This window comes from Neolamprologus multifasciatus, unplaced genomic scaffold (assembly GCF_963576455.1).
Source record: "Neolamprologus multifasciatus unplaced genomic scaffold, fNeoMul1.2 chr03_unloc_1, whole genome shotgun sequence".
Classification (NCBI taxonomy): domain Eukaryota; kingdom Metazoa; phylum Chordata; class Actinopteri; order Cichliformes; family Cichlidae; genus Neolamprologus; species Neolamprologus multifasciatus.
The window spans coordinates 577,167-600,972 of NW_028181971.1; the positions used below are offsets into that span (position 1 = coordinate 577,167).

Sequence of the window (23,806 nt, forward strand, 5' to 3'; positions counted from 1 at the left end):
CTTATTAACATTTCTTCTGAGTCTAAATTTTATTTTCTCCATTTTTAAAAAGAACATAACATCTTCCAGCCAACGTGATCAGGCTGGAGGGTGAGGAGCTTTCCAGGACAGCAAAATTCAACGTCGTGCCAGCCGTGAAGTGAAAGCGATAATATCCAGTTGCTTACGACTAAGGTTTAGGGTGGCGTCCTCAGAAACACCAAAAATGGCAACTCGTGGACATGGTTTGAGAGTAACGCTCAAAACATGAGAGAGCACTTCAGAGTAAAAAGTCCAGTATAATTGAAGTGACGCGCAGGCAAAAAACATATGACTTAAATCACAGGGGGAGGTGTTGCATCTGTTGCACAGGTCAGGAATGCTGGGGTATATTTTAGATAATCTAGATGTTGAGAAGTGTAATCTGTATACCGTCTTAAACTGAATAAGGGAGAGTCTTGCACATGAGGCTGAAGAATGAATTCTGTCAATTACTTTGTCCCAGTAACCTTCAACAAACTGTAGACCCAGTTCCTGTTCCCAAATCGAGGCAATTTTCTTGGTTGAGTAATTGCCCGATGCCATAATTAAAGTATATATTTGTGATATTAGAGCCTTACTGTGAGGCTTCAACTGGAATAAGTCTTCCCACCAAGGCTTGAGAGGTTGACTTGGAAACTCTGGCAAGATAGAAGATACACAGTGTCTTATTTGAAAGTAGCGGAACAAATGATACGAGGGAAAATTATACAAAGAACAAAGTTCACTAAAGCTGAGAAAAATGTTATCTTTGAAGAAGTCATAAAAACATTTGATTCCTTTTCTTGCCCATATACGGAAAGAGGAGTCTACCAGGGATGGGGGGAAGAGGTGTTTGTTGCAGATTGGGGTCAGAGCAGAAGCAGAGACAGAATTGAAGTGACGCCGGAATTGATACCATATTTTTAGAGAGCCAATTAGAAGAGGGTTGTCTGTGAATCGTAACAGGGAGACAGGAAGGGATGAAAATAATAGTGCTGGGAGTGAGGAAGAGAAACATGATTGAGCCTCAAAGCAACACCAAGAAGCCTGAGGATCAGTCAGCCAATAGGTATACTTCTGAATGTTGGCTGCCCAATAATAAAACATCAAGTTGGGCAGAACAAGACCCCCACTGAGCTTACCCTGTTGTAATGAGGTCATACTAATCCTGGGGGTCTTATTTGCCCATATAAATGATGAAATCATTCGATTCACAGATTTGAAAAAGGACTTAGGTAGAAACAATGGTATACACTGAAAAATATAGAGGAATTTAGGTAGAATATTCATTTTTATAATATTAATCCTGCCAAGAAGTGATACAGGAAGATTTGCCCACCTTTGAAAAGCCAACCTTACATAGGTCAGCAAAGGGTTAAGATTTGCTGTTCGCAAAGCTTTAAATGAACTGGTAATATGCACTCCTAGATATCTAAAACCTGAAGAAGCTAAATGGAAATTAAAATCTGTCTGTCTAAGCTCTTTTTCAGCTGGGTTTATAGGAAAACATTCACTTTTTTGTATATTAATCTTGTACCCAGAGAAAGAGCCAAAACTCAGAAGTATTTTCATGACAGAGGATAAATGAATTGTTGGATTTGTAACATATAGTAATAAGTCATCTGCATACAGAGCAATCCTATATTCCGTACCACCACGAATAACCCCTTGAAACAGAGGCAAGGTTCTGAGAGTCACAGAAAGAGGCTCTATTGCTAAAGTAAAAAGTAAAAGTGAGAGTGGGCAACCTTGATTTGTACCACGTGATTCACATTATTAGTACAAACAGATGCCAGTGGCGTAGAATATAAAAGGTGAATCCAAGATATAAAACTGTCACCAAAACCAAATTTCCTCAAGACTGCGAAAAGATACTCCCATTCCACTCGATCGAATGCTTTTTCAGCATCCAATGAGATCACCACCTCAGGGACGGTGCTATGATTTTTGGAGTATATTATATTAAGAAGGGACCGTATATTAAAAAAGGAATGTCTTCTTTTAATAAAGCCTGTCTGTTCGTCTGATATAATAGAAGGGAGAACTCTTTCCAAACGGGTTGCTAGCAGTTTGGATAAGATTTTAAAGTCTACATTAAGAAGGCTTATTGGTCGATAGGAGCCACAACAGGTAGGATCCTTTCCCTCTTTATGCAGTAATGAGATAGAAGCCTGTCTTAGTGTCTGAGGGAGAGAGCCGCATTTCAGTGACTCCTCAAAGACCGACAGCAGCAAAGGGGCCAGTTTTAAGTGGAATTTTTTATAAAATTCGGCAGGGAATCCATCGGGACCAGGGGACTTTCCAGACTGTAAGGATGTGATTGATGATATAACCTCATCCAAAGTGAGTGGTGCATCAATTTCTGCTGCTGTTGAGGTTGTAATTGTAGGGGTATCCAATTTGTTAAGAAACTGGTTCATATCTATAGAATTAGAGGGGAACTCTGATGTATACAGAGAACTATAAAATGACTTAAAAATTGAGTTGATTTCCGTTGGATCAGAAGTCAAAGTCCCCGATTCATTTCTAATTTGCAAAATTTGGCAAGATGCCGATTGGTGACGTAGCTGGTGGGCTAGCAGACGAGAGGCTTTATCACCATGTTCATAATAGTTGCCACGGGACCGTAATAACAATTGCTCTGCATCATGGCTCGACAGGAGACTGAACTCCGATTGCAGGTTAAGACGCTGCTTATATATTTCAGGTGAGGGAGTTTGAGCGTGTTGCCGGTCTAGAGCTTGAATTTTGGCAGAAAGTTCATTTTGCTTAGCTTTCTTTGATTTAGATAGGTGAGATAAATAGGAAATTATTTGGCCCCTGAGGTATGCTTTAAGAGTTTTCCATAGCAGAGAATTTGAGATATCCTCAGAGTCATTCGTAGTTAAGAAGTTATCAATTGCAGATGATATATAGTCACAGAAAACTGAATCAGACAAAAGAGAGTTCAACCTCCGTGGGTGCTGAGGTCTATAAGCCAGGAGACAAAGCCATATCCAGGACTAATGGAGCATGATCAGATATAACAATCGGGATATATTCAGAGTTGCAAACCTTAGAAGCCATGGAGCCATTTATAAAAAAGTAATCGATCCTAGAATATGTGTGATGAACATTTGAAAAAAAGGAATATTCTCTGGCTTGGGGATTAAAAAACCTCCAAGGATCAATGTATCCATTTTGGGTCATAAAGTGTGAGAAAGCCCTGGACGTAGCAGATGATGCTTTAGAGCCAGTGGCAGATTTGTCTAAAGCTGGGTCAATAACGCAGTTTAAATCACCTCCGAATATCAGGAGGTGTGTATTTAAGTCAGGAATCATCCTCAAAAGATTATTAGCAAACAGAGCGTTATCAAAGTTTGGGGCATAGACGTTCACTAAAACCACTGGGTTATTCATGAGGGTCCCTACAACAATTAGATATCGTCCATTTTTGTCAGCAATCAATTTAGTGAGAGAAAAATGTATCTCATTCCTAATTAAAATTGCCACTCCTCTGGCTCGAATATCAAAGTTTGAGTGAAACATATGACCGATCCATGAAGGTTTAAGTCTTTTATGATCTTTGACTCGCAAATGAGTCTCCTGGAGAAAAGCTACATCTGCACTGAGATGTTTTAAGTGGCTGAGAACCCGAGATCTCTTTACCGGACCGTTCAAGCCTTTCACATTCCAAGACGAGAATCTAATAGTACTATTGTTAGTGCTATAACTAGCCATATATATGTTTTACTGAAATCTGGTGACAATGACAAGATGACCGTACATGGGAGGGTACAAGAGAAAACAAAACAAAAAACCCCAAAACAAAACAAAACAAAACAAAACAAAAAACCCCACATACAACCAAAGCAAACAAACACAGGAACAATAACTCGGGGCCATAGTTCCCCCCACCCCACCCCACCCACTAGGTCCCCTTTCTGAACTAAGGTGACCGCAGTATATTCCCAACAACTTCAACCTCCTAGCCCAAACTCCTGCTACATAGAAACTCCATATTACCTTAACTTTAAAGTACTAAGTGTATATCCCAGTATAAGTCGAACCTTCTAGGGATCAGTGAACATTAATTCAAAATATTACAGAAGAAACATAAGAACCAAGTGTTAAAACGGTGACAACTAGTATACCATGAAGTAACAGAAACATGTAGTGCTTGCCTGCCTTCTCTGTAATCGTCCGATTGCCTGTAAGTCAACAAGGATTCAAGTCACTTTACTCGCAGCTGTCAGTCACTGTGGCCTTTGAGCTTCAGCCTCGTTCCTCAAGCCAAGCCTCAAGATATTTTGTTTTTTAAAATGAACAAATTAAACATTTTATTCAAGGCTTCCGGTTCCGGCGCTCGTGGGGATGGCAACCTAGTAAGAGAGCTCTCGACCGAAACTTATTAAAACTGCCCCAAGTAAATCAATACACTATCAAAGTGCACATAAAGAGGAAAAAGGGGCCTAAATGACGTCCAGAAAGAACAAAAGAGCTAAGAAGTTAACGTTCAACAACGTGGAAGATGACAATGTGCAGCTAACAGAAGGGGCTAACGTTAGCCCCTATGGGGCTAGCCGGGGCCACTCTCCCACTCCTAGCCGCGAGGATTCTGGGACAGAAGATGAGGATGACCCAGCAAGTGTGACGCTGATACTGAAAGAACTGAGAGGCATTGGGAAAGAGGTAAAAGAATTTCGAAAAGACACGAAAGCGCAACTGCTGGAAATAAGGGGTGAGTTGGATAAAGCCAATGCGCGGCTTAACGATGTGGAAACCAGGGTTGCTGAACACAAAGATAAGCTCCAGAACACAGACGAGATTTTGTCTGAGATACTAACAATGCAGGAAAAGTTTCAAACAAAACTAACATCACTGGAGGCTTACTCGAGGAGGGAGTCGCTCAGACTGTACGGGGTGCCGGAGGGAGCAGAACCGGGAGCTCCATCTATGGCCCACTTTGTGGAGAAGCTACTCCGGGAGAATCTCGCCATCCCACCATCAACACCGTTACAAATTCAGAGAGCACACAGAGTGTTATCGTTACTCCCTCCAGACGGCTCCCAACCCAGATCGATCCTGGTAAAATTCTTGTGCTTCACGGTTAAAGAAAAAGTGCTGAGGCTCGCTTGGCAAAAGAAAGGTTTTATGCTGAATTCCAGCAAGATCAACCTCGACCACGATTTCCCTCCTGAGATCATGGCTTTGAGGAAGGAGTATGCAGAGGCACGAAAGGTCCTAAAAGAGAAGAATGTACGGTTTAGGACCCTCTACTCAGCGCGCCTTAAGGTTTTTTTCGAAGAAGGAGCGAAAACCTACAACACAGTGGAGGAGGCAACAGCTGACCTGGCAAGTCGGGGCCTGCTGGTAAAGGTGATTACACCACCGGCAACCCCCAGAGAAAAACTACAAAGAGGCCCGCTGTGGCGGGGAGTTGGTGATCGGCGTCCGCGTCAGATCCGAGGAGCTGTGGGATATAGAGAGAAGCTGCAAGTATATACAGACGTGAAGAGAACTAATTTAATGTTATGTATTAGCTATGGACAACATGGTGAATTATGGTTACTGTCGAGCTAAAATAGGTGGGGCTTCTCGTGCTGTGAGTGCCGTCGCAGTGGAAGGCCCCCTAACTCAGGGAGTAATAAGGGGTTTCCTTTCAAGTTGTGAGGGTGTCAGTGGAAGTGCTCCTCTGTCAGAAGCCAGCTTAGGAGCTTTCAAGCTCCAGTTATATTCAAATGTTTTCAGTTCATTCCTAACTTTTTTCACTTGTTACTGTTTTAAGAGGGGGTTGCCTGCTGCTATTGAGTTTATGCGCTGTGGTAATTTAATATATCTTTATGGGAAGTGAGTCTTGTGGGCAAGGGTGTAGATTTGGTTGTGGCATTGGTGGGGATGGATGGTTCAGCCATCAACCCCTGCCCCGTTTCTAATTTTTTCCTTTTTGTTTTTGCTTCCTGATTTTAAAAAAAAAAGGGCGAAATATACTTGCCTACATATGCTATTCTACATGCTTTTAAACCGTTTAAAATTACAATTCATAGTTTTATATGTGAATTATATAATGTTAAATTACTATTAAACCAATGACTTTAGGCTTTAGTTTACTTCATTCATATTCCATATAAATCAGGTATCATACAAAAGTAAAAATAGCTTCAAATACAGTCATGACAATAAAAGAATATGACTTTAAGGACTTAACAACATTACTTCAGTTATAGTACACCAACATCTCTGACACATTAGCACTAAGGGAACACTGAATGATCTGGTGGGTTTTGTCCATAAAACTACTCATCTAAGATTACCACAAAGTAAAAGATCTCTCAGCAACATTATGCAACATTTTAGGCACTACTGCCCTCTATCGGATCAGTGAGCTGGGATGTTTTATTCTAAACATGAACTACTGTTACAGCAACAGACATGGACTACATGCCCACACAACAAACACATGCCTGCTCCTCTCGTTAGCTGAAATGAACTGCTGGCATATTTGTTTTACATCTATACTGTCCAGTCTCTCCTGGTGGACATGGCATCACATTATTCATGGTTACATACAATTTTAGACTGATGTGGAACAAGCCTAGCACCTACTTGCCAACCTTGAGACCTCAGAATTAGGGAGACATTCAAAGGGGCTGGGGGGATATACATGTACATATATATATATACAAAAAACTTGAATCTTACAGTGTTTATTTATCGGATAAAATAAGTTAAATGTCACCGTTATTATTGTCCGGCCGGAAACAGGCCGGGGGTGTCCAAATTAAGAGGTTGCGTCCACCTGAGGATCCGACCTTTGTGGTCTAAGTGGGCCGGGTCCTCCGAAAGCCGGGTAGACCGGAAATGAGCGACTGTGAAAGGACGGTCTAGCCTTCAGAATTACGTCACCTGCCATCTGCTCCTTGCTGTCTAAAATATAACCGGACGCTGGCGTAGATGGTCGAATAAACTGCTGTTTTCACACAGCAGTTTATTCAGCTATGTGAGAACCCCAGAGGAATCCCCCGAGGGATTAGTAAAGTTTTATTTAATCTAATTTAATCTAATAACTTTAATCTCAGCCAAAATGATTTACTCACCAACAAATAAAACACAACTAAAGCACTGAAAAAGGCCAAACAATAACATGTTTAAGTTATTTGACGTTTACACAGCTACATTCTCGCCTGAAAATGTGTTAAAAGTTTATTTTGCGACCCAGAAAGAGTAATAAGAGTAATATTAAAACTAAGTAGCTGCAGTAATAGTAGCCATTGTTGGAAACTGGAATTGGCTGGGCCAGTCTGGGAAATGGTTTTCAGTTTTGTTGTCCGGGTGGAAAATAGGGAGAAATTGGGGGGAGAATGGTCGCCTTCAGACTTGACCCTAAACTAGACTCCTCCACCCCGACCAACCAGGTAACAGCACTTACTAGAAAAGTCAATTCATGGTAGAGATGGGGATAATAGATGTATGGAGGGATTGCTACGCATCTACCAGAGATTTCACTCATTACTCTGGTTCATTTAAAGTGTATGCAAGGCTGGAATACTTTTTCATGTTTAAAGTTGAAAGGTTTAGGGTCAGGGACTGTGACATATTAACAAGAGATCTATCTGACCTCAGTCCTATCTCTCTATCTTTGCAGGTGGCTAGGAAAAAACGTACCACACTGTGGAAATTTAACTCGCACCTTAATGATCCTGCCATAGTTTCCAAATTAAAGGTAGACATTAAAGAATTTCTAGATGTTAATGACACAGGGGAGGTATCTCCAACTATTCTTTGGGATACGCTCAAAGCGGTAATGAGAGGTAAATTAATTTCTATTGCCTCCCACTTAAAGAGAATTAAAGGGCAAAAATTAGCAGATCTACAGGCAAATTTAAAGTTGAAAGAACAGGAAGACATAAACACCACAAATCCTACTGTAAAGCAGGATATCAGGAAAATACAGGGTGAAATTAATGATATTTACACCCAGGAGGCCCAAAATAACTTAATTTTTTTGAGGCAGAAATACTATGAGACAGGAGGGAAATCTGCAAAATATCTGGCACATAAATTACGCAAACAACTAAAGGAAAGTACGATATACCAAATCAAGGACCCCAAGACTAATATTCTGGAAACAAAATTAGAAGACATTCAGAAATGTTTTGAGACCTTCTTTAGGGAGCTGTACTCACAGCCCAATGCTACGGAGGAGAATTGTATAGATGCCTTTCTTAGCTCTCTAGAATTACCTTCACTCCCCGTCTCTCAAAATGAGTTTCTAACACATCCCAATTTTAGTGGGAGAAATTAATGCAGCTCTTTCCAGATTAAAACCAGGTAAGGCAGTTGGGCCGGACGGGTTCTGTACAGAATGGTGTACGTCAGTTTAATGCTGGGTGGTGCTGCAATAGTAGCTATCCTCGGTCAGAAGGAGAGGCTGACATCCAGGGATTAGATTACCACAGGTGAAGTTTATTGGCGGTCAGATGGATGGTACAGGGGGGTATGGCATACAGTAGGAGGATGTGGAGAGGTGATATGGTGTGGTTTCTATGATTAAGAACAGGGTATGCATTACAACATGAATACAGATTAAAGATTAAGAAAACTGGCAACAAATTCCTCCACTACAAATCAAAAACAATTAAATAACTGAGCTGCCATAGCTATCGCTAACTAGCACATATGCTAAAGGTAACTAAAACCAATACACACGAGTAGCAGGGAAAACATCTTAAGCATGGAACATTAACTCACGTTTATGTGACGCACACCATCCCCAAGAAATACAGGATGGGCTATTTGCTTCCCTTCCCAGCAGCTCTCTCCTCAATCGTTAGCCCAGGAACAAACGAAGACCATCTAGCTCAGACGTCCCATGAATCCCATTACTGCCCAGAGGCTGCTGGGTAATGTAGTTCACACTAACACAGGCTTTTCTACAGGTTCAGTTCTCAGTGGTATCGCACCCTGAGGGCAGATCTAGTCCCCACATTGCTGAAGTCATTTAACTATCCTACAGGAGGGAGAAATCCCACCCTCCTGGAGGGAGGCAACTACTTCAGTTATCCCAAAAGAGGGGAACGATAAACGATATTGTGGAAACTATCGACCAATCAGTGTCCTTAACTTGGATTACAAACTATTTACTTCTATTCTTGCTCGTAGACTGGAGAAGTTTCTACCTGACCTCATCGATTTAGATCAGACTGGTTTCATTCACTATAGACAAACAACTGACAATATTAGGAGAATATTACACATCTCTACTCAAATAAAAAAGAACAAAACTCAATCAATAATAGGAAGCTTGGACGCTGAGAAAGCCTTCGACTCTGTCAGATGGGTATTTCTGTATAAGGTTCTGGGGAAGTTTGGCTTTCAAGACAAGTTTATTAGAGTAATCCAAGGTCTGCATGCTCGACCCTCAGCCCGTAATAAGGTAAATGATGATTTGTCTAAGCCCTTTATTCTGGAACGTGGCTGTAGCCAGGGTTGTGCAATCTCGCCACTTCTCTTTGATTTATTCATAGAAACATTAGGCCAAGCGATTAGACAAAATCATAACTTTATCGGTGTTGCGCTGTCAGGAGTTGAACATAAAGTGGTAATGTTTGCCGATGATGTATTGGTCTGGCTGGGGGAGCCAGAGAGGTCTTTTAGTGAGTTGATGTCTACTTTAAGTGATTTGGGGAAGTTATCTGGTTATAAGGTCAATATTTCAAAAACACAGGTGATGACTTTATATTATACAGCTTCTGCAGCTTTACTTAGGAAATTTAAAGTAAATTGGGATAATGAGAAAATTAATTACCTGGGAATATATTTGACTGCAGACCTTTTGGGGCTCTTTCAGGCAAACTATGAGCCGATATCTGCAAGTATAAAAGCTGATTTGCACAGATGGAATCTGGTCCCCTTCTTGAGTCTCAGCTCCCGGGTAACCACAATCAAGACGAACACGCTCCCCTGACTGCTTTATCTTTTTAGAAACTTGCCAATAGAAGATTTATCTGGCAGGGCTGAAAGCCAAGGATTAAATATGCTACCCTCCAGCTCCCCAAGGAAAAGGGAGGATTGGGTCTCCCCTGCCTCAGGAATTACTATTATGCCGCTCAAATAACCCCCCTCTTATATTGGTGCAACGAAACATACATGGCTAGGTGGAAGGAACTGGAGTCCAACCTGTTGGACCGATTCCCTCTACAAGCTGTAATGGCAGATAAGGGTCTAATGTGCCGGCTGGAAAATCTGTGGAACCCCTGGTTAACCCACACCCTCCAAGTTTGGCAGAAGGTAATCAACATCTGTGGGATACACAAAATGCTAAAAATTTTCAGGTGGCTTGCTTTCGACTCGGATTTTATTCCAAACAGACACGACTCTAACTTTAAAGCATGGATATCCTGTGGCCTTACAACATTCCTCTCTCTTACTCATAGAAATATGGTGCTCAGATTTGAGGCCTTACGGGACAATCACAACCTGACAAAATACAACTTTCATAGATACTTACAGCTGAGATCATATATTGATCATGAATGCCAACTTCCATGATGCTAACTCGCATTTTTTCCTCATCCTGAAAAATGCCACAACCATGACCCCTACTAAATCTATTTCTAAACTATACAAAGCTCTCTCTAGTGCCAGCAAGGATAATACTTTATACACTAAGGATAAATGGGAAAGGGAATCAGGGATTGCTATTTCTGTGGGGGAGTGGGAAAATGTTTGGTAATGCCAGTGGTCCACGTCCAGTTCTATGAGCTGGAAGGAACATGGCTGGAAGAATATTATTAGGTACTTCAAGACTCCATATCAGGAGAGATACAAAGGGGCTTATATGTAATGCTGGTGACAATGCGGCTCAACTGTTGCTAACCATTTTCATGTCTTTTGGGACTGTCCCAAGTTAAAAAACGTTCAGATAGGTGTTCAGGTCTCCTTAAGTGCAGTCTTTAACGTTCAAATACCTTTAGATTTTAAGGTTTTATACATGGGTTTGGTCCCCTTTCTGGAACGTAGGAGTGAGATTAAGTTGGCGCAATTACTCTTGGTGGCAAGTAAAAAAACAATTACTAGAAGATGTTTAAGCCCAGCCCAGCGTATCCTAGATGACTGGTTTGGGATCATTTTAAAGATATTTAGGATGGAAAAACTTACATATCTGTTAAGAAATCAAAAAGCCAAATTCTACCAAATTTGGAACAATTGGATCCAATTCATTACCCTCACAAGGGCTGACTTCACTTGATCTCACCATTACTTGGTTGTTGTTGTTTTTTTTGTTTTTGTTTTTTTTTTACTTCTATTACTATAGCTTGTTTATTTACTTATTTGTTCACCATGATTGCAGCATGCCGCCACCCCCCCCCCCCCCCCCCCCCCCAAAGTTGTGCTTATAGTTCCCTGTAATGTGTTCTATATATCTCCTTCGGGAGAGCATGCGAGCAACTCTCCTAGTAATAGCTAGTGGAGGTTAATATGCACCCGCTGATCACTTTGTTTATCATTTACACTCCTGGACTTAATCTAAAACCTGGGAGGACTTTGTTCCCATGTCATTCATATACTGCTATGCAGATGTTTTTTTCTTGTCCAATCCAAATAAAGATATAATTAAAAAAAAACATTTTATTCAAGTTCATCTATATGATGTTGTATCATAGTATGTTAAGGTTTCATCAAAAATAAAAAAGATGGCATGTAATATAATAACAAACTTTACATAAGTATTATAGATTATCTTTTATTTTTCAGACTGGGTGGCTGTAACCTGTCAGAGAGAAGCTGTGAAGCCCTGTGCTCAGTCCTTAGTGCCCAGTCCTCCAGTCTGACAGAGCTGGACCTGAGTAACTGTGACCTGCAGGATTCAGGAGTGAAGCTTCTGTCTGGTGGACTAAAGAGTTCACAGTGTGCAGTGGAAACTCTCAGGTCAGGATTCAAACTTTAACACATATGATCATTTAAAATGTGAATTATATTATTGATTGACTTATCTATAGAGCTTTTAGGTGAACTTATATTTATATTTGAGTGGATTATTAGACTCTGAATTACTGTGTAAAATTTGTCACAGTCATATGTTTGTTTATTTTTAAACAAAATTCATGTACTGGCCATTTTACATAAATTTGGCTAATCTTCCACAATATATACATTTGATTTCGTTAGGAACAAAATGTACAAATTACATATTTTGCTGGATATTGGGTATTAATGAAATTATTATGTCTTTAATGACACCACATTTCCATTTGTAGGAGGTTACTGGTGGTATTGTTTCAGTGTTTGAGTTTTCTTTGCAAAGAAACATCTGGAATTTAACAATACATGTTTTAAAGCTGTTTTCTCCAAAGGGATTTGTATTAGTGATGGTAAATTTGATTCTTTATACTGAATCGAGTTTAAATGAGTCACTCACCAAAATGAATCAGGTTTTTTAAGTCATTTGAGTCACTGAGTCAGTTGCCCAGAGAGTGCCAAAAATGTACTTTTTCACTCAAACTTAACTTGTTTTTATTTTCATGTAAATCCCACTGCTACGATGAGTGATTGAAAAATAAAAACAACTATTTTATAGAGCAAAAAAGAATAAGATTTCTAAATTGAACATTTATTTTGTTTATTTTATTAGTATTTCCTCAAATGTGTTAAATATATATTTTCTCATCTAAATAATTTAGTCAAATAGTGACTTTCAGATTATTTTACTTACATTACTGCAGCAGCAGATTGCGAGTCAGACACTGTTTTTTTAACAGTGGTGGAACTGAGTTCATATATTTTTCCTTTAGTCTGCTTATTATCTTTGCACAAAAACGAAAGTGTAGACTAAATGTTATGTTGCATCAGTCAGACTATCAGGCTTCATCTCAGATGAAGGAGTGACTCTTCCATGGTAACAAACTGTGAGTTTCAGCAGCTGAGAGGCGGGAGGGAAGAGTGAGTGAGTGGTCTTGATGCATTCTCAATCTAGACTAGAAAGAGGGGCGCTGCTCTTGCAGCGACCAGCAGGTTGTCTCTCTCTGTCAGTGTTTTAACTTATTTTATTTCATTCTTTTATTCCTTTAAATATATTTTTTTTGCCTGAGGAAATCCTATAGCATCGGCTTGTGCTTTGTGGAACTTCTTTTAACGAAGAGTAAGGGTTTTTTATTTCGCATGGTTTTATTGGCAATCCTGACGGTTGTTTGGAGTCATTGCTACTCTCAAACAATTACATACTCACGGGAGTTTCTTCTGGATCTTCGGTGGAAAGGCCCGTCTCTGGACTCTTCTCACCCTCCAGTGTTTCCCAGCTATGGATTATCCAGTAACCACAGGGGCACTTTTGTTTTTAACAGAGTCAAAGCAAGGAAGCGGGGTAAGAAGGGAGGCCTACGTCAGCGATTGCAGAAGCAAATACGATGCAATAGTATTCCTTTACCATCAATAATCCTGGCTAATTTGCAGTCTCTGAGGAGTAAATTGGATGAACTGCATTTGAATGTCGCACACTTACGTGACTACAGGGATACATGTCTAATGGCATTCACAGAGACTTGGCTCAAGGACTCTGACCCTGATTGTTCTCTGGAGCTAAATGGCTTCGGGTTTCCCATACGTTTGGATCGAGACCCCGGAGCTACCCAGAAATCTCAAGGAGGAGGGGTGTGTTTGTATATAAATCAGAAATGGTGTAAAAACGTGACCGTTCATAAACAAGTGTGTCTGCCTGACATTGAGCTCCTCTCTGTGTCTTTGAGGGCATTTTATCTGCCGAGGGAATTCCCACAGATCAACGTCACCGTCGTTTACGTCCACCCTAAAGCGAATCCTAAGAATGCGACTGACACCATCTCCAACGTCATCCACTCACTACAATCTCTCTCTCCTGAGGCTCCTAATATTGTTCTTGGGGACTTTAATCGCTGCGACTTAAAGAAAACACTGAGCAGTTTTTATCAGTATGTGAACTGTCCCACACGCTTCAATAAGACTCTGGATCTGTGTTACGGTTCCATAAAAGGTGTGTATACATCTGTGGCTGGCCCCGCCCTCGGATCCTCGGATCACAACACGGTGCATCTTCTGCCAGTTTACAAGACTGCACTGAGAAGAGAGAAAGTGAGGAAACACCGCATAAAGGTTTGGAGTGACGACGCCTCTTTAGCCCTGCAGGGCTGCTTTGACTGTACAGACTGGTCGGTGTTTATAGAATCATGTAGAGACATTAATGAACTCACTGATGTTGTCTGCAGCTATATCTCCTTTTGCAGAGACATGATTATCCCTTCAAAGGTTGTGCATTTTTTCCCTAATAACAAACCATGGTCTTCAAAAGCTCTTATGAGGCTGATTCATGAAAGGAAAAAAGCTTTTATTGAAGGGAATATCTTGAAAGTCAGAGAAATTAGGAAGGAGATCAGATCAGAAATTAAAAAAGCCAAAATAAAATACAAGGATAAGGTAGAGGCGGAGATGGGTAGCAATAACTTAAGGGTTGCCTGGGCAGGCATGAAACACATGACTGGCCACTGTTACAGTGACTGTAATAAGATAAGTCTCCCTGGTTTTAGCTCAGACTCTCAGTTAGCCAATGAGCTGAATAGATTTGATTTGAGATTTAATGATAATAATAATTCAAGGAATACGCTTGATTCCTTAATAGAGAGCACCAGAGCCCCCCAGCTTTGTTCTTTGATGAAAGAAGGGTGGGAAATCTTTTTAAAATGAGTAAGACTAATAAAAGTCCAGGTCCTGATAATATTTGTGGCCAAGTGCTTAGAACATGTGCTGAGCAATTATGCAATATTTTTTATTACATCTTTCTTTTATCTCTTCAGCAACAGAAGGTTCCAGAGGAAAAAATCAATTATTTCTCCAGTTGCTAAGACCACAAAACCTACATCATTAAATGATTTTAGTTCTGTCGCTTTAACATCCTTAGTGATGAAGTCCTTTGAAAAACTTGTGAGGAAGGAGATCCTGCAGCAAGTAGAGAAGCTTATAGACCCACTACAATTTGCATACAGGCCTCGTAGAGGTGTTGATGATGCAGTGGTCACTCTGTTGAACTTCCTTTATCGCCATCTTGATGGCGCCAAAGCTCATGCTCGGCTCTTATTTATTGATTATTCTTCAGCTTTTAATTCTATCCAACCACATCTTTTAGTTGATAAACTTCTTAACCAGTTTAAACTTGATCTTAATCTTGTTGGTTGGATTTTAGACTTTTTAACTGACAGATCTCAGTGTGTGAGAGTAAACGGCTGTTTTTCCAAACAGCTGAACTCTTCTGCTGGCTCACCACAAGGTTGTTGTCTCTCTCCTCTACTGTATATTTTGTACACTAATGATTGTCGCAGTACACAGGCCAACAGGCATTTCATTAAATATGCAGATGACACAGTCATTGTAAGCCTCCTTCATGGTGAAGAGGATTCCCATGGGCCTGTTGTGGATGAGTTTGTTTCGTGGTGTGATCAGTCCTCCTTAATGATCAACACCTTGAAAACCAGGACATGGTTATTGACTTCAGGAAGACATCCCCCCATCCTGCACTAACAGTGGTAAATGTGCAGCCATTGAACTGGTGGACAGTTATAAGTATTTGGGGGTTGTTCTTGATAAGACTCTGTCCTTTGAGTCACATCTTGCTGCTACAGTGAAAAAGGTTGTACAAAGACTTTTTAAGGAGGTTGAGAGGTTTTAATGTTTCATCTGAAATGATGACTCTTTTTTATAAAAAATTTATTGAATCTGTTTTAACTTTCTGTATCATTGCTTGGTACGGTAATATGTCCCTGAATAATAAGACCAGACTTAACAACCTGGTTAAAGTGGCTGGTCAGATTTCAGGGAGGTCTCAGGTCCATGAGGTCAGTTCCTTAATCATAATTATGCAAATTCTCATGACCATTGATCAACAACTACTGATCAAGGCCCACTGATCAAAGCCCACTGATCAATGGCCATGAGAACCATTCACAGAGATTTGGGGAATGGCTGCAATCACAGCATTTTAATCATTATGTTAAAGGCTGTAGATTGGAGCCATTGCTCTAACAGTGTACAAATGTAACAGGGCTTGGTGCTGATGCTAACAGTGCTAGCTGCTTCAGCCTTTATTAACACATTATAAGCACATTTAGCTTATTTTAAACAGTATATAAAACAGCTAGTACTGCTGGGACTTTATATTTTCACAAGCTAACATGAGCCAATCAGTGAGATGTCTAGCCATGACAGTTGTATGTTGCTGTGAGAAGAGTCGGGCTACATACAGTGATGCTAGTGTTAGCCATGTTAGCATTTAGCTTCTGTGTTTTTATAGTTTACACTTCTTGTTTATTGTTAGCTGCTCTGTTTAGTTGCTTTAGGGTGTCTTAGTTTACTTTTCCTGCTTTATTTTGGTCGTTATCGTGCTTGGTGTCATAAGTTCAGTTTGACTTCCTCCCCTGACATTGTCTACATTAGTTTCAGCTGTCGAAGGTTTTATTGAGTGTTTTCTTTTTCTTCCATTTGAACAATAGTGGTGCACTCTATGCTTGTAGCTGCTGTGTGCTAAGATCTTCTGTCAAACAAGATGGCGCCTGTGTTTGGCTTTTCCGCCGCTACAGCTCGCTGGAGGCAACAATGTAGTTTTTCACTGTCGTCAATCATTTTTTGTAAAGTCATTTTTGCTCTTTTGAGTTCTGACTTCATTTCTGCTGCTTTAAATTATGATTGGGAGATACTGTTAACCCTTTAAGGCCGGTCAGAGTGGGAACGCTCAGTTTTGCGTAACTATTTTTAAATGCCTGTAGATCTGCAACCACATAAGCTAGTGAAAGCATGTGAAACCGGAGTTGTACTTACATCTTATGCATCCAGCTTATCCTAGGTCACCGTTTCCTTCCACACATAGCTTTGCAAAAGTTGCATGAAAAGCACTTGCAGCAACAAAAAAGTAATATTCCAGAAACACACTTTGCCAATCCGATCAGCTGTTCATAGCACTTCCTACGTTGGAATAGACGTCAGCCTGAACTATCGTATGTCCACCATTACCTGCCCGAAACCTGAAGTGACGTCATTTTTGAAGAAATTCTAGTTGTTTGTTGTTGTTTTTTTTTACCTTCAAGGCCTTATAAGCCTACACTGGTGTTTTCAAAAGTCATGTTTGAGTTTATGCTTTTCTGTATAGTTTCTGGGATGCTTAGAACTCAAATTACACAGTTGGAAATAGTTTATTTTGATGCACTGCAGTTTTTCTTGCAAATTCGCATTATAATATTTATTTTAGTTTTTCATGCAGTATATAAAATTTGGTGTATCTTAAAAATAAAACTATGGATACACTCAAATTACATTTGCTGAGGTTGGAAACTATTTTGTTCAACTTTTTTTTGGTTCTTCAGTTTTGAGGGATAAACCTCTTAAATTTCTCTAACTACACATATATGTAAAAATACAAAACAAAACTATTTTAAATTTTTTCTAGTTTATTGTACTTTTTTGCTGTATATGTAGTTACTATGGACTGAATGCATACATATTATTAAAATTTGGGCTATAACGGTTGTATTGATGTATAGCAACTTGAACTGCTCCCCAAAATGGCACTACAGCAGTGGTTCCCAAACTTTTTTTTTGCATGCCGCCACCCCCCCCCCCCCCCCCCCCCCCCCCAAAGTTGTGCTTATAGTTCCCTGTAATGTGTTCTATATATCTCCTTCGGGAGAGCATGCGAGCAACTCTCCTAGTAATAGCTAGTGGAGGTTAATATGCACCCGCTGATCACTTTGTTTATCATTTTCTCTCCTGGACTTAATCTAAAACCTGGGAGGACTTTGTTCCCATGTCATTCATATACTGCTATGCAGATGTTTTTTTTCTTGTCCAATCCAAATAAAGATATAATTAAAAAAAAACATTTTATTCAAGTTCATCCATATGATGTTGTATCATAGTATGTTAAGGTTTCATCAAAAATAAAAAAGATGGCATGTAATATAATAACAAACTTTACATAAGTATTATAGATTATCTTTTATTTTTCAGACTGGGTGGCTGTAACCTGTCAGAGAGAAGCTGTGAAGCCCTGTGCTCAGTCCTTAGTGCCCAGTCCTCCAGTCTGAGAGAGCTGGACCTGAGTAACTGTGACCTGCAGGATTCAGGAGTGAAGCTTCTGTCTGGTGGACTAAAGAGTTCACAATGTGCAGTGGAAACTCTCAGGTCAGGATTCAAACTTTAACACATATGATCATTTAAAATGTGAATTATATTATTGATTGACTTATCTATAGAGCTTTTAGCTCAACTTATATTTATATTTGAGTGGATTATTAGACTCTGAATTACTGTGTAAAATTTGTCACAGTCATATGTTTGTTTATTTTTAAACAAAATTCATGTACTGGCCATTTTACATAAATTTGGCTAATCTTCCACAATATATACATTTGATTTCGTTAGGAACAAAATGTACAAATTACATATTTTGCTGGATATTGGGTATTAATGAAATTATTATGTCTTTAATGACACCACATTTCCATTTGTAGGAGGTTACTGGTGGTATTGTTTCAGTGTTTGAGTTTTCTTTGCAAAGAAACATCTGGAATTTAACAATACATGTTTTAAAGCTGTTTTCTCCAAAGGGATTTGTATTAGTGATGGTAAATTTGATTCTTTATACTGAATCGAGTTTAAATGAGTCACTCACCAAAATGAATCAGGTTTTTTAAGTCATTTGAGTCACTGAGTCAGTTGCCCAGAGAGTGCCAAAAATGTACTTTTTCACTCAAACTTAACTTGTTTTTATTTTCATGTAAATCCCACTGCTACGATGAGTGATTGAAAAATAAAAACAACTATTTTATAGAGCAAAAAAGAATAAGATTTCTAAATTGGACATTTATTTTGTTTATTTTATTAGTATTTCCTCAAATGTGTTAAATATATATTTTCTCATCTAAATAATTTAGTCAAATAGTGACTTTCAGATTATTTTACTTACATTACTGCAGCAGCAAATTGCGAGTCAGACACTGTTTTTTTTAACAGTGGTGGAACTGAGTTCATATATTTTTCCTTTAGTCTGCTTATCATCTTTGCACAAAAACAAAGTGTAGACTGAATGTTATGTTGCATCAGTCAGACTATCAGGCTTCATCTCAGATGAAGGAGTGACTCTTCCATGGTAACAAACTGTGAGTTTCAGCAGCTGAGAGGCGGGAGGGAAGAGTGAGTGAGTGGTCTTGATGCATTCTCAATCTAGACTAGAAAGAGGGGCGCTGCTCTTGCAGCGACCAGCAGGTTGTCTCTCTCTGTCAGTGTTTTAACTTATTTTATTTCATTCTTTTATTCCTTTAAATATATATTTTTTTTTTGCCTGAGGAAATCCTATAGCATCGGCTTGTGCTTTGTGGAACTTCTTTTAACGAAGAGTAAGGGTTTTTTATTTCGCATGGTTTTATTGGCAATCCTGACGGTTGTTTGGAGTCATTGCTACTCTCAAACAATTACATACTCACGGGAGTTTCTTCTGGATCTTCGGTGGAAAGGCCCGTCTCTGGGCTCTTCTCACCCTCCAGTGTTTCCCAGCTATGGATTATCCAGTAACGACAGGGGCACTTTTGTTTTTAACAGAGTCAAAGCAAGGAAGCAGGGTAAGAAGGGAGGCCTACGTCAGCGATTGTAAATATGATACAATAGTATTCCTTTACCATCAATAATCCTGGCTAATTTGCAGTCTCTGAGGAGTAAATTGGATGAACTGCATTTGAATGTCGCACACTTACGTGACTACAGGGATACATGTCTAATGGCATTCACAGAGACTTGGCTCAAGGACTCTGACCCTGATTGTTCTCTGGAACTAAATGGCTTCGGGTTTCCCATACGTTTGGATCGAGACCCCGGAGCTACCCAGAAATCTCAAGGAGGAGGGGTGTGTTTGTATATAAATCAGAAATGGTGTAAAAACGTGACCGTTCATAAACAAGTGTGTCTGCCTGACATTGAGCTCCTCTCTGTGTCTTTGAGGCCGTTTTATCTGCCGAGGGAATTCCCACAGATCAACGTCATCGTCGTTTACGTCCACCCTAAAGCGAATCCTAAGAATGCGACTGACACCATCTCTAACGTCATCCACTCACTACAATCTCTCTCTCCTAAGGCTCCTAATATTGTTCTTGTTGACTTTAATCGCTGCGACTTGAAGAAAACACTGAGCAGTTTTTATCAGTATGTGAACTGTCCCACACGCTTCAATAAGACTCTGGATCTATGTTACGGTTCCATAAAAGGTGCGTATACATCTGTGGCTGGCCCCGCCCTCGGATCCTCAGATCACAACACGGTGCATCTTCTGCCAGTTTACAAGACTGTACTGAGAAGAGAGAAAGTGAGGAAACACCGCATAAAGGTTTGGAGTGATGACGCCTCTTTAGCCCTGCAGGGCTGCTTTGACTGTACAGACTGGTCGGTGTTTATAGAATCATGTAGAGACATTAATGAACTCACTGACGTTGTCTGCAGCTATATCTCCTGTTGCAGAGACATGATTATTCCTTCAAAGGTTGTGCATTCTTTACCTAATAACAAACCATGGTCTTCAAAAGCTCTTATGAGGCTGATTCATGAAAGGAAAAAAGCTTTTATTGAAGAGAATATCTTGAAAGTCAGAGAAATTAGGAAGGAGATCAGATCAGAAATTAAAAAAGCCAAAATAAAATACAAGGATAAGGTAGAGGCGGAGATGGGTAGCAATAACTTAAGGGTTGCCTGGGCAGGCATGAAACACATGACTGGCCACTGTTACAGTGACTGTAATAAGATAAGTCTCCCTGGTTTTAGCTCAGACTCTCAGTTAGCCAATGAGCTGAATAGATTTGATTTGAGATTTAATGATAATAATAATTCAAGGAATACGCTTGATTTCTTAATAGAGAGCACCAGAGCCCCCCAGCTTTGTTCTTTAATGAAAGAAGGGTGGGAAATCATTTTAAAATGAGTAAGACTAATAAAAGTCCAGGTCCTGATAATATTTGTGGCCAGGTGCTTAGAACATGTGCTGAGCAATTATGCAGTATTTTTTATTACATCTTTCTTTTATCTCTTCAGCAACAGAAGGTTCCAGAGGAAAAAATCAATTATTTCTCCAGTTGCTAAGACCACAAAACCTACATCATTAAATGATTTTAGTTCTGTCGCTTTAACATCCTTAGTGATGAAGTCCTTTGAAAAACTTGTGAGGAAGGAGATCCTGCAGCAAGTAGAGAAGTTTATAGACCCACTACAATTTGCATACAGGCCTCGTAGAGGTGTTGATGATGCAGTGGTCACTCTGTTGAACTTCCTTTATCGCCATCTTGATGGCGCCAAAGCTCATGCTCGGCTCTTATTTATTGATTATTCTTCAGCTTTTAATTCTATCCAACCACATCTTTTAGTTGATAAGCTTCTTAACCAGTTTAAACTTGATCTTAATCTTGTTGGTTGGATTTTAGACTTTTTAACTGACAGATCTCAGTGTGTGAGAGTAAACGGTTGTTTTTCCAAACAGCTGAACTCTTCTGCTGGCTCACCACAAGGTTGTTGTCTCTCTCCTCTACTGTATATTTTGTACACTAATGACTGTCGCAGCACACAGGCCAACAGGCATTTCATTAAATATGCAGATGACACAGTCATTGTAAGCCTCCTTCATGGTGAAGAGGATTCCCATGGGCCTGTTGTGGATGAGTTTGTTTCGTGGTGTGATCAGTCCTTCTTAATGATCAACACCTTGAAAACCAGGACATGGTTATTGACTTCAGGAAGACATCCCCCCATCCTGCACTAACAGTGGTAAATGTGCAGCCATTGAACTGGTGGACAGTTATAAGTATTTGGGGGTTGTTCTTGATAAGACTCTGTCCTTTGAGTCACATCTTGCTGCTACAGTGAAAAAGGTTGTACAAAGACTTTTTAAGGAGGTTGAGAGGTTTCAATGTTTCATCTGAAATGATGACTCTTTTTTATAAAAGTTTTATTGAATCTGTTTTAACTTTCTGTATCATTGCTTGGTACGGTAATATGTCCCTGAATAATAAGACCAGACTTAACAACCTGGTTAAAGTGGCTGGTCAGATTTCAGGGAGGTCTCAGGTCCATGAGGTCAGTTCCTTAATCATAATTATGCAAATTCTCATGACCATTGATCAACAACTACTGATCAAGGCCCACTGATCAAAGCCCACTGATCAATGGCCATGAGAACCATTCACAGAGAGTTGGGGAATGGCTGCAATCACAGCATTTTAATCATTATGTTAAAGGCTGTAGATTGGAGCCATTGCTCTAACAGTGTACAAATGTAACAGGGCTTGGTGCTGATGCTAACAGTGCTAGCTGCTTCAGCCTTTATTAACACATTATAAGCACATTTAGCTTATTTTAAACAGTATATAAAACAGCTAGTACTGCTGGGACTTTATATTTTCACAAGCTAACATGAGCCAATCAGTGAGACGTCTAGCCATGACAGTTGTATGTTGCTGTGAGAAGAGTCGGGCTACATACAGTGATGCTAGTGTTAGCCATGTTAGCATGGTAGCTTCTGTGTTTTTATAGTTTACACTTCTTGTTTATTGTTAGCTGCTCTGTTTAGTTGCTTTAGGGTGTCTTAGTTTACTTTTCCTGCTTTATTTTGGTCGTTATCGTGCTTGGTGTCATAAGTTCAGTTTGACTTCCTCCCCTGACATTGTCTACATTAGTTTCAGCTGTCGAAGGTTTTATTGAGTGTTTTCTTTTTCTTCCATTTGAACAATAGTGGTGCACTCTATGCTTGTAGCTGCTGTGTGCTAAGATCTTCTGTCAAACAAGATGGCGCCTGTGTTTGGCTTTTCCGCCGCTACAGCTCGCTGGAGGCAACAATGTAGTTTTTCACTGTCGTCAATCATTTTTGTAAAGTCATTTTTGCTCTTTTGAGTTCTGACTTTCGGCTGCTTTAAATTATGATTGGGAGATACTGTTAACCCTTTAAGGCCGGTCAGAGCGGGAACGCTCAGTTTTGCGTAACTATTTTTAAATGCCTGTAGATCTGCAACCACATAAGCTAGTGAAAGCATGTGAAACCGGAGTTGTACTTACATCTTATGCATCCAGCTTATCCTAGGTCACCGTTTCCTTCCACACATAGCTTTGCAAAAGTTGCATGAAAAGCACTTGCAGCAACAAAAAAGTAATATTCCAGAAACACACTTTGCCAATCCGATCAGCTGTTCATAGCACTTCCTACGTTGGAATAGGCGTCAGCCCGAACTATCGTATGTCCACCATTACCTGCCCGAAACCTGAAGTGACGTCATTTTTGCAGAAATTCTAGTTGTTTGTTTTTTTTACCTTCAAGGCCTTATAAGCCTACACTGGTGTTTTCAAAAGTCATGTTTGAGTTTATGCTTTTCTGTATAGTTTCTGGGATGCTTAGAACTCAAATTACACAGTTGGAAATAGTTTATTTTGATGCACTGCAGTTTTTCTTGCAAATTTGCATTATAATATTTATTTTAGTTTTTCATGCAGTATATAAAATTTGGTGTATCTTAAAAATAAAACTATGGATACACTCAAATTACATTTGCTGGGGTTGGAAACTATTTTGTGCAACTTTTTTTTGGTTCTTCAGTTTTGAGGGATAAACCTCTTAAATTTCTCTAACTACAAATATATGTAAAAATACAAAACAAAACTATTTTAAATTTTTTCTAGTTTATTGTACTTTTTTGCTGTATATGTAGTTACTATGGACTGAATGCATACATATTATTAAAATTTGGGCTATAACGGTTGTATTGATGTATAGCAACTTGAACTGCTC

The 23,806-nt window shown here is 39.6% G+C and overlaps 2 protein-coding genes across 2 annotated transcripts in view; both read left to right on the forward strand.

Annotated features, from left to right (window-relative positions):
- LOC146490513 (protein NLRC3-like) overlaps positions 1–23,806 on the forward strand; it is a 241,437-nt gene that overhangs the window by 35,659 nt on the left and 181,972 nt on the right. The window lies entirely within an intron of this gene.
- The window catches only part of LOC146490516 (uncharacterized), a 54,030-nt gene continuing 34,679 nt past the window's right edge, over positions 4,456–23,806 (forward strand). Inside the window, exons 1-2 of the mRNA XM_085153113.1 lie at positions 4,456–5,474; positions 11,737–11,910. Of these exons, the coding sequence (XP_085009239.1) occupies positions 4,456–5,474; positions 11,737–11,910 (1,193 nt within the window). The remainder of the gene's footprint in view (positions 5,475–11,736; positions 11,911–23,806) is intronic.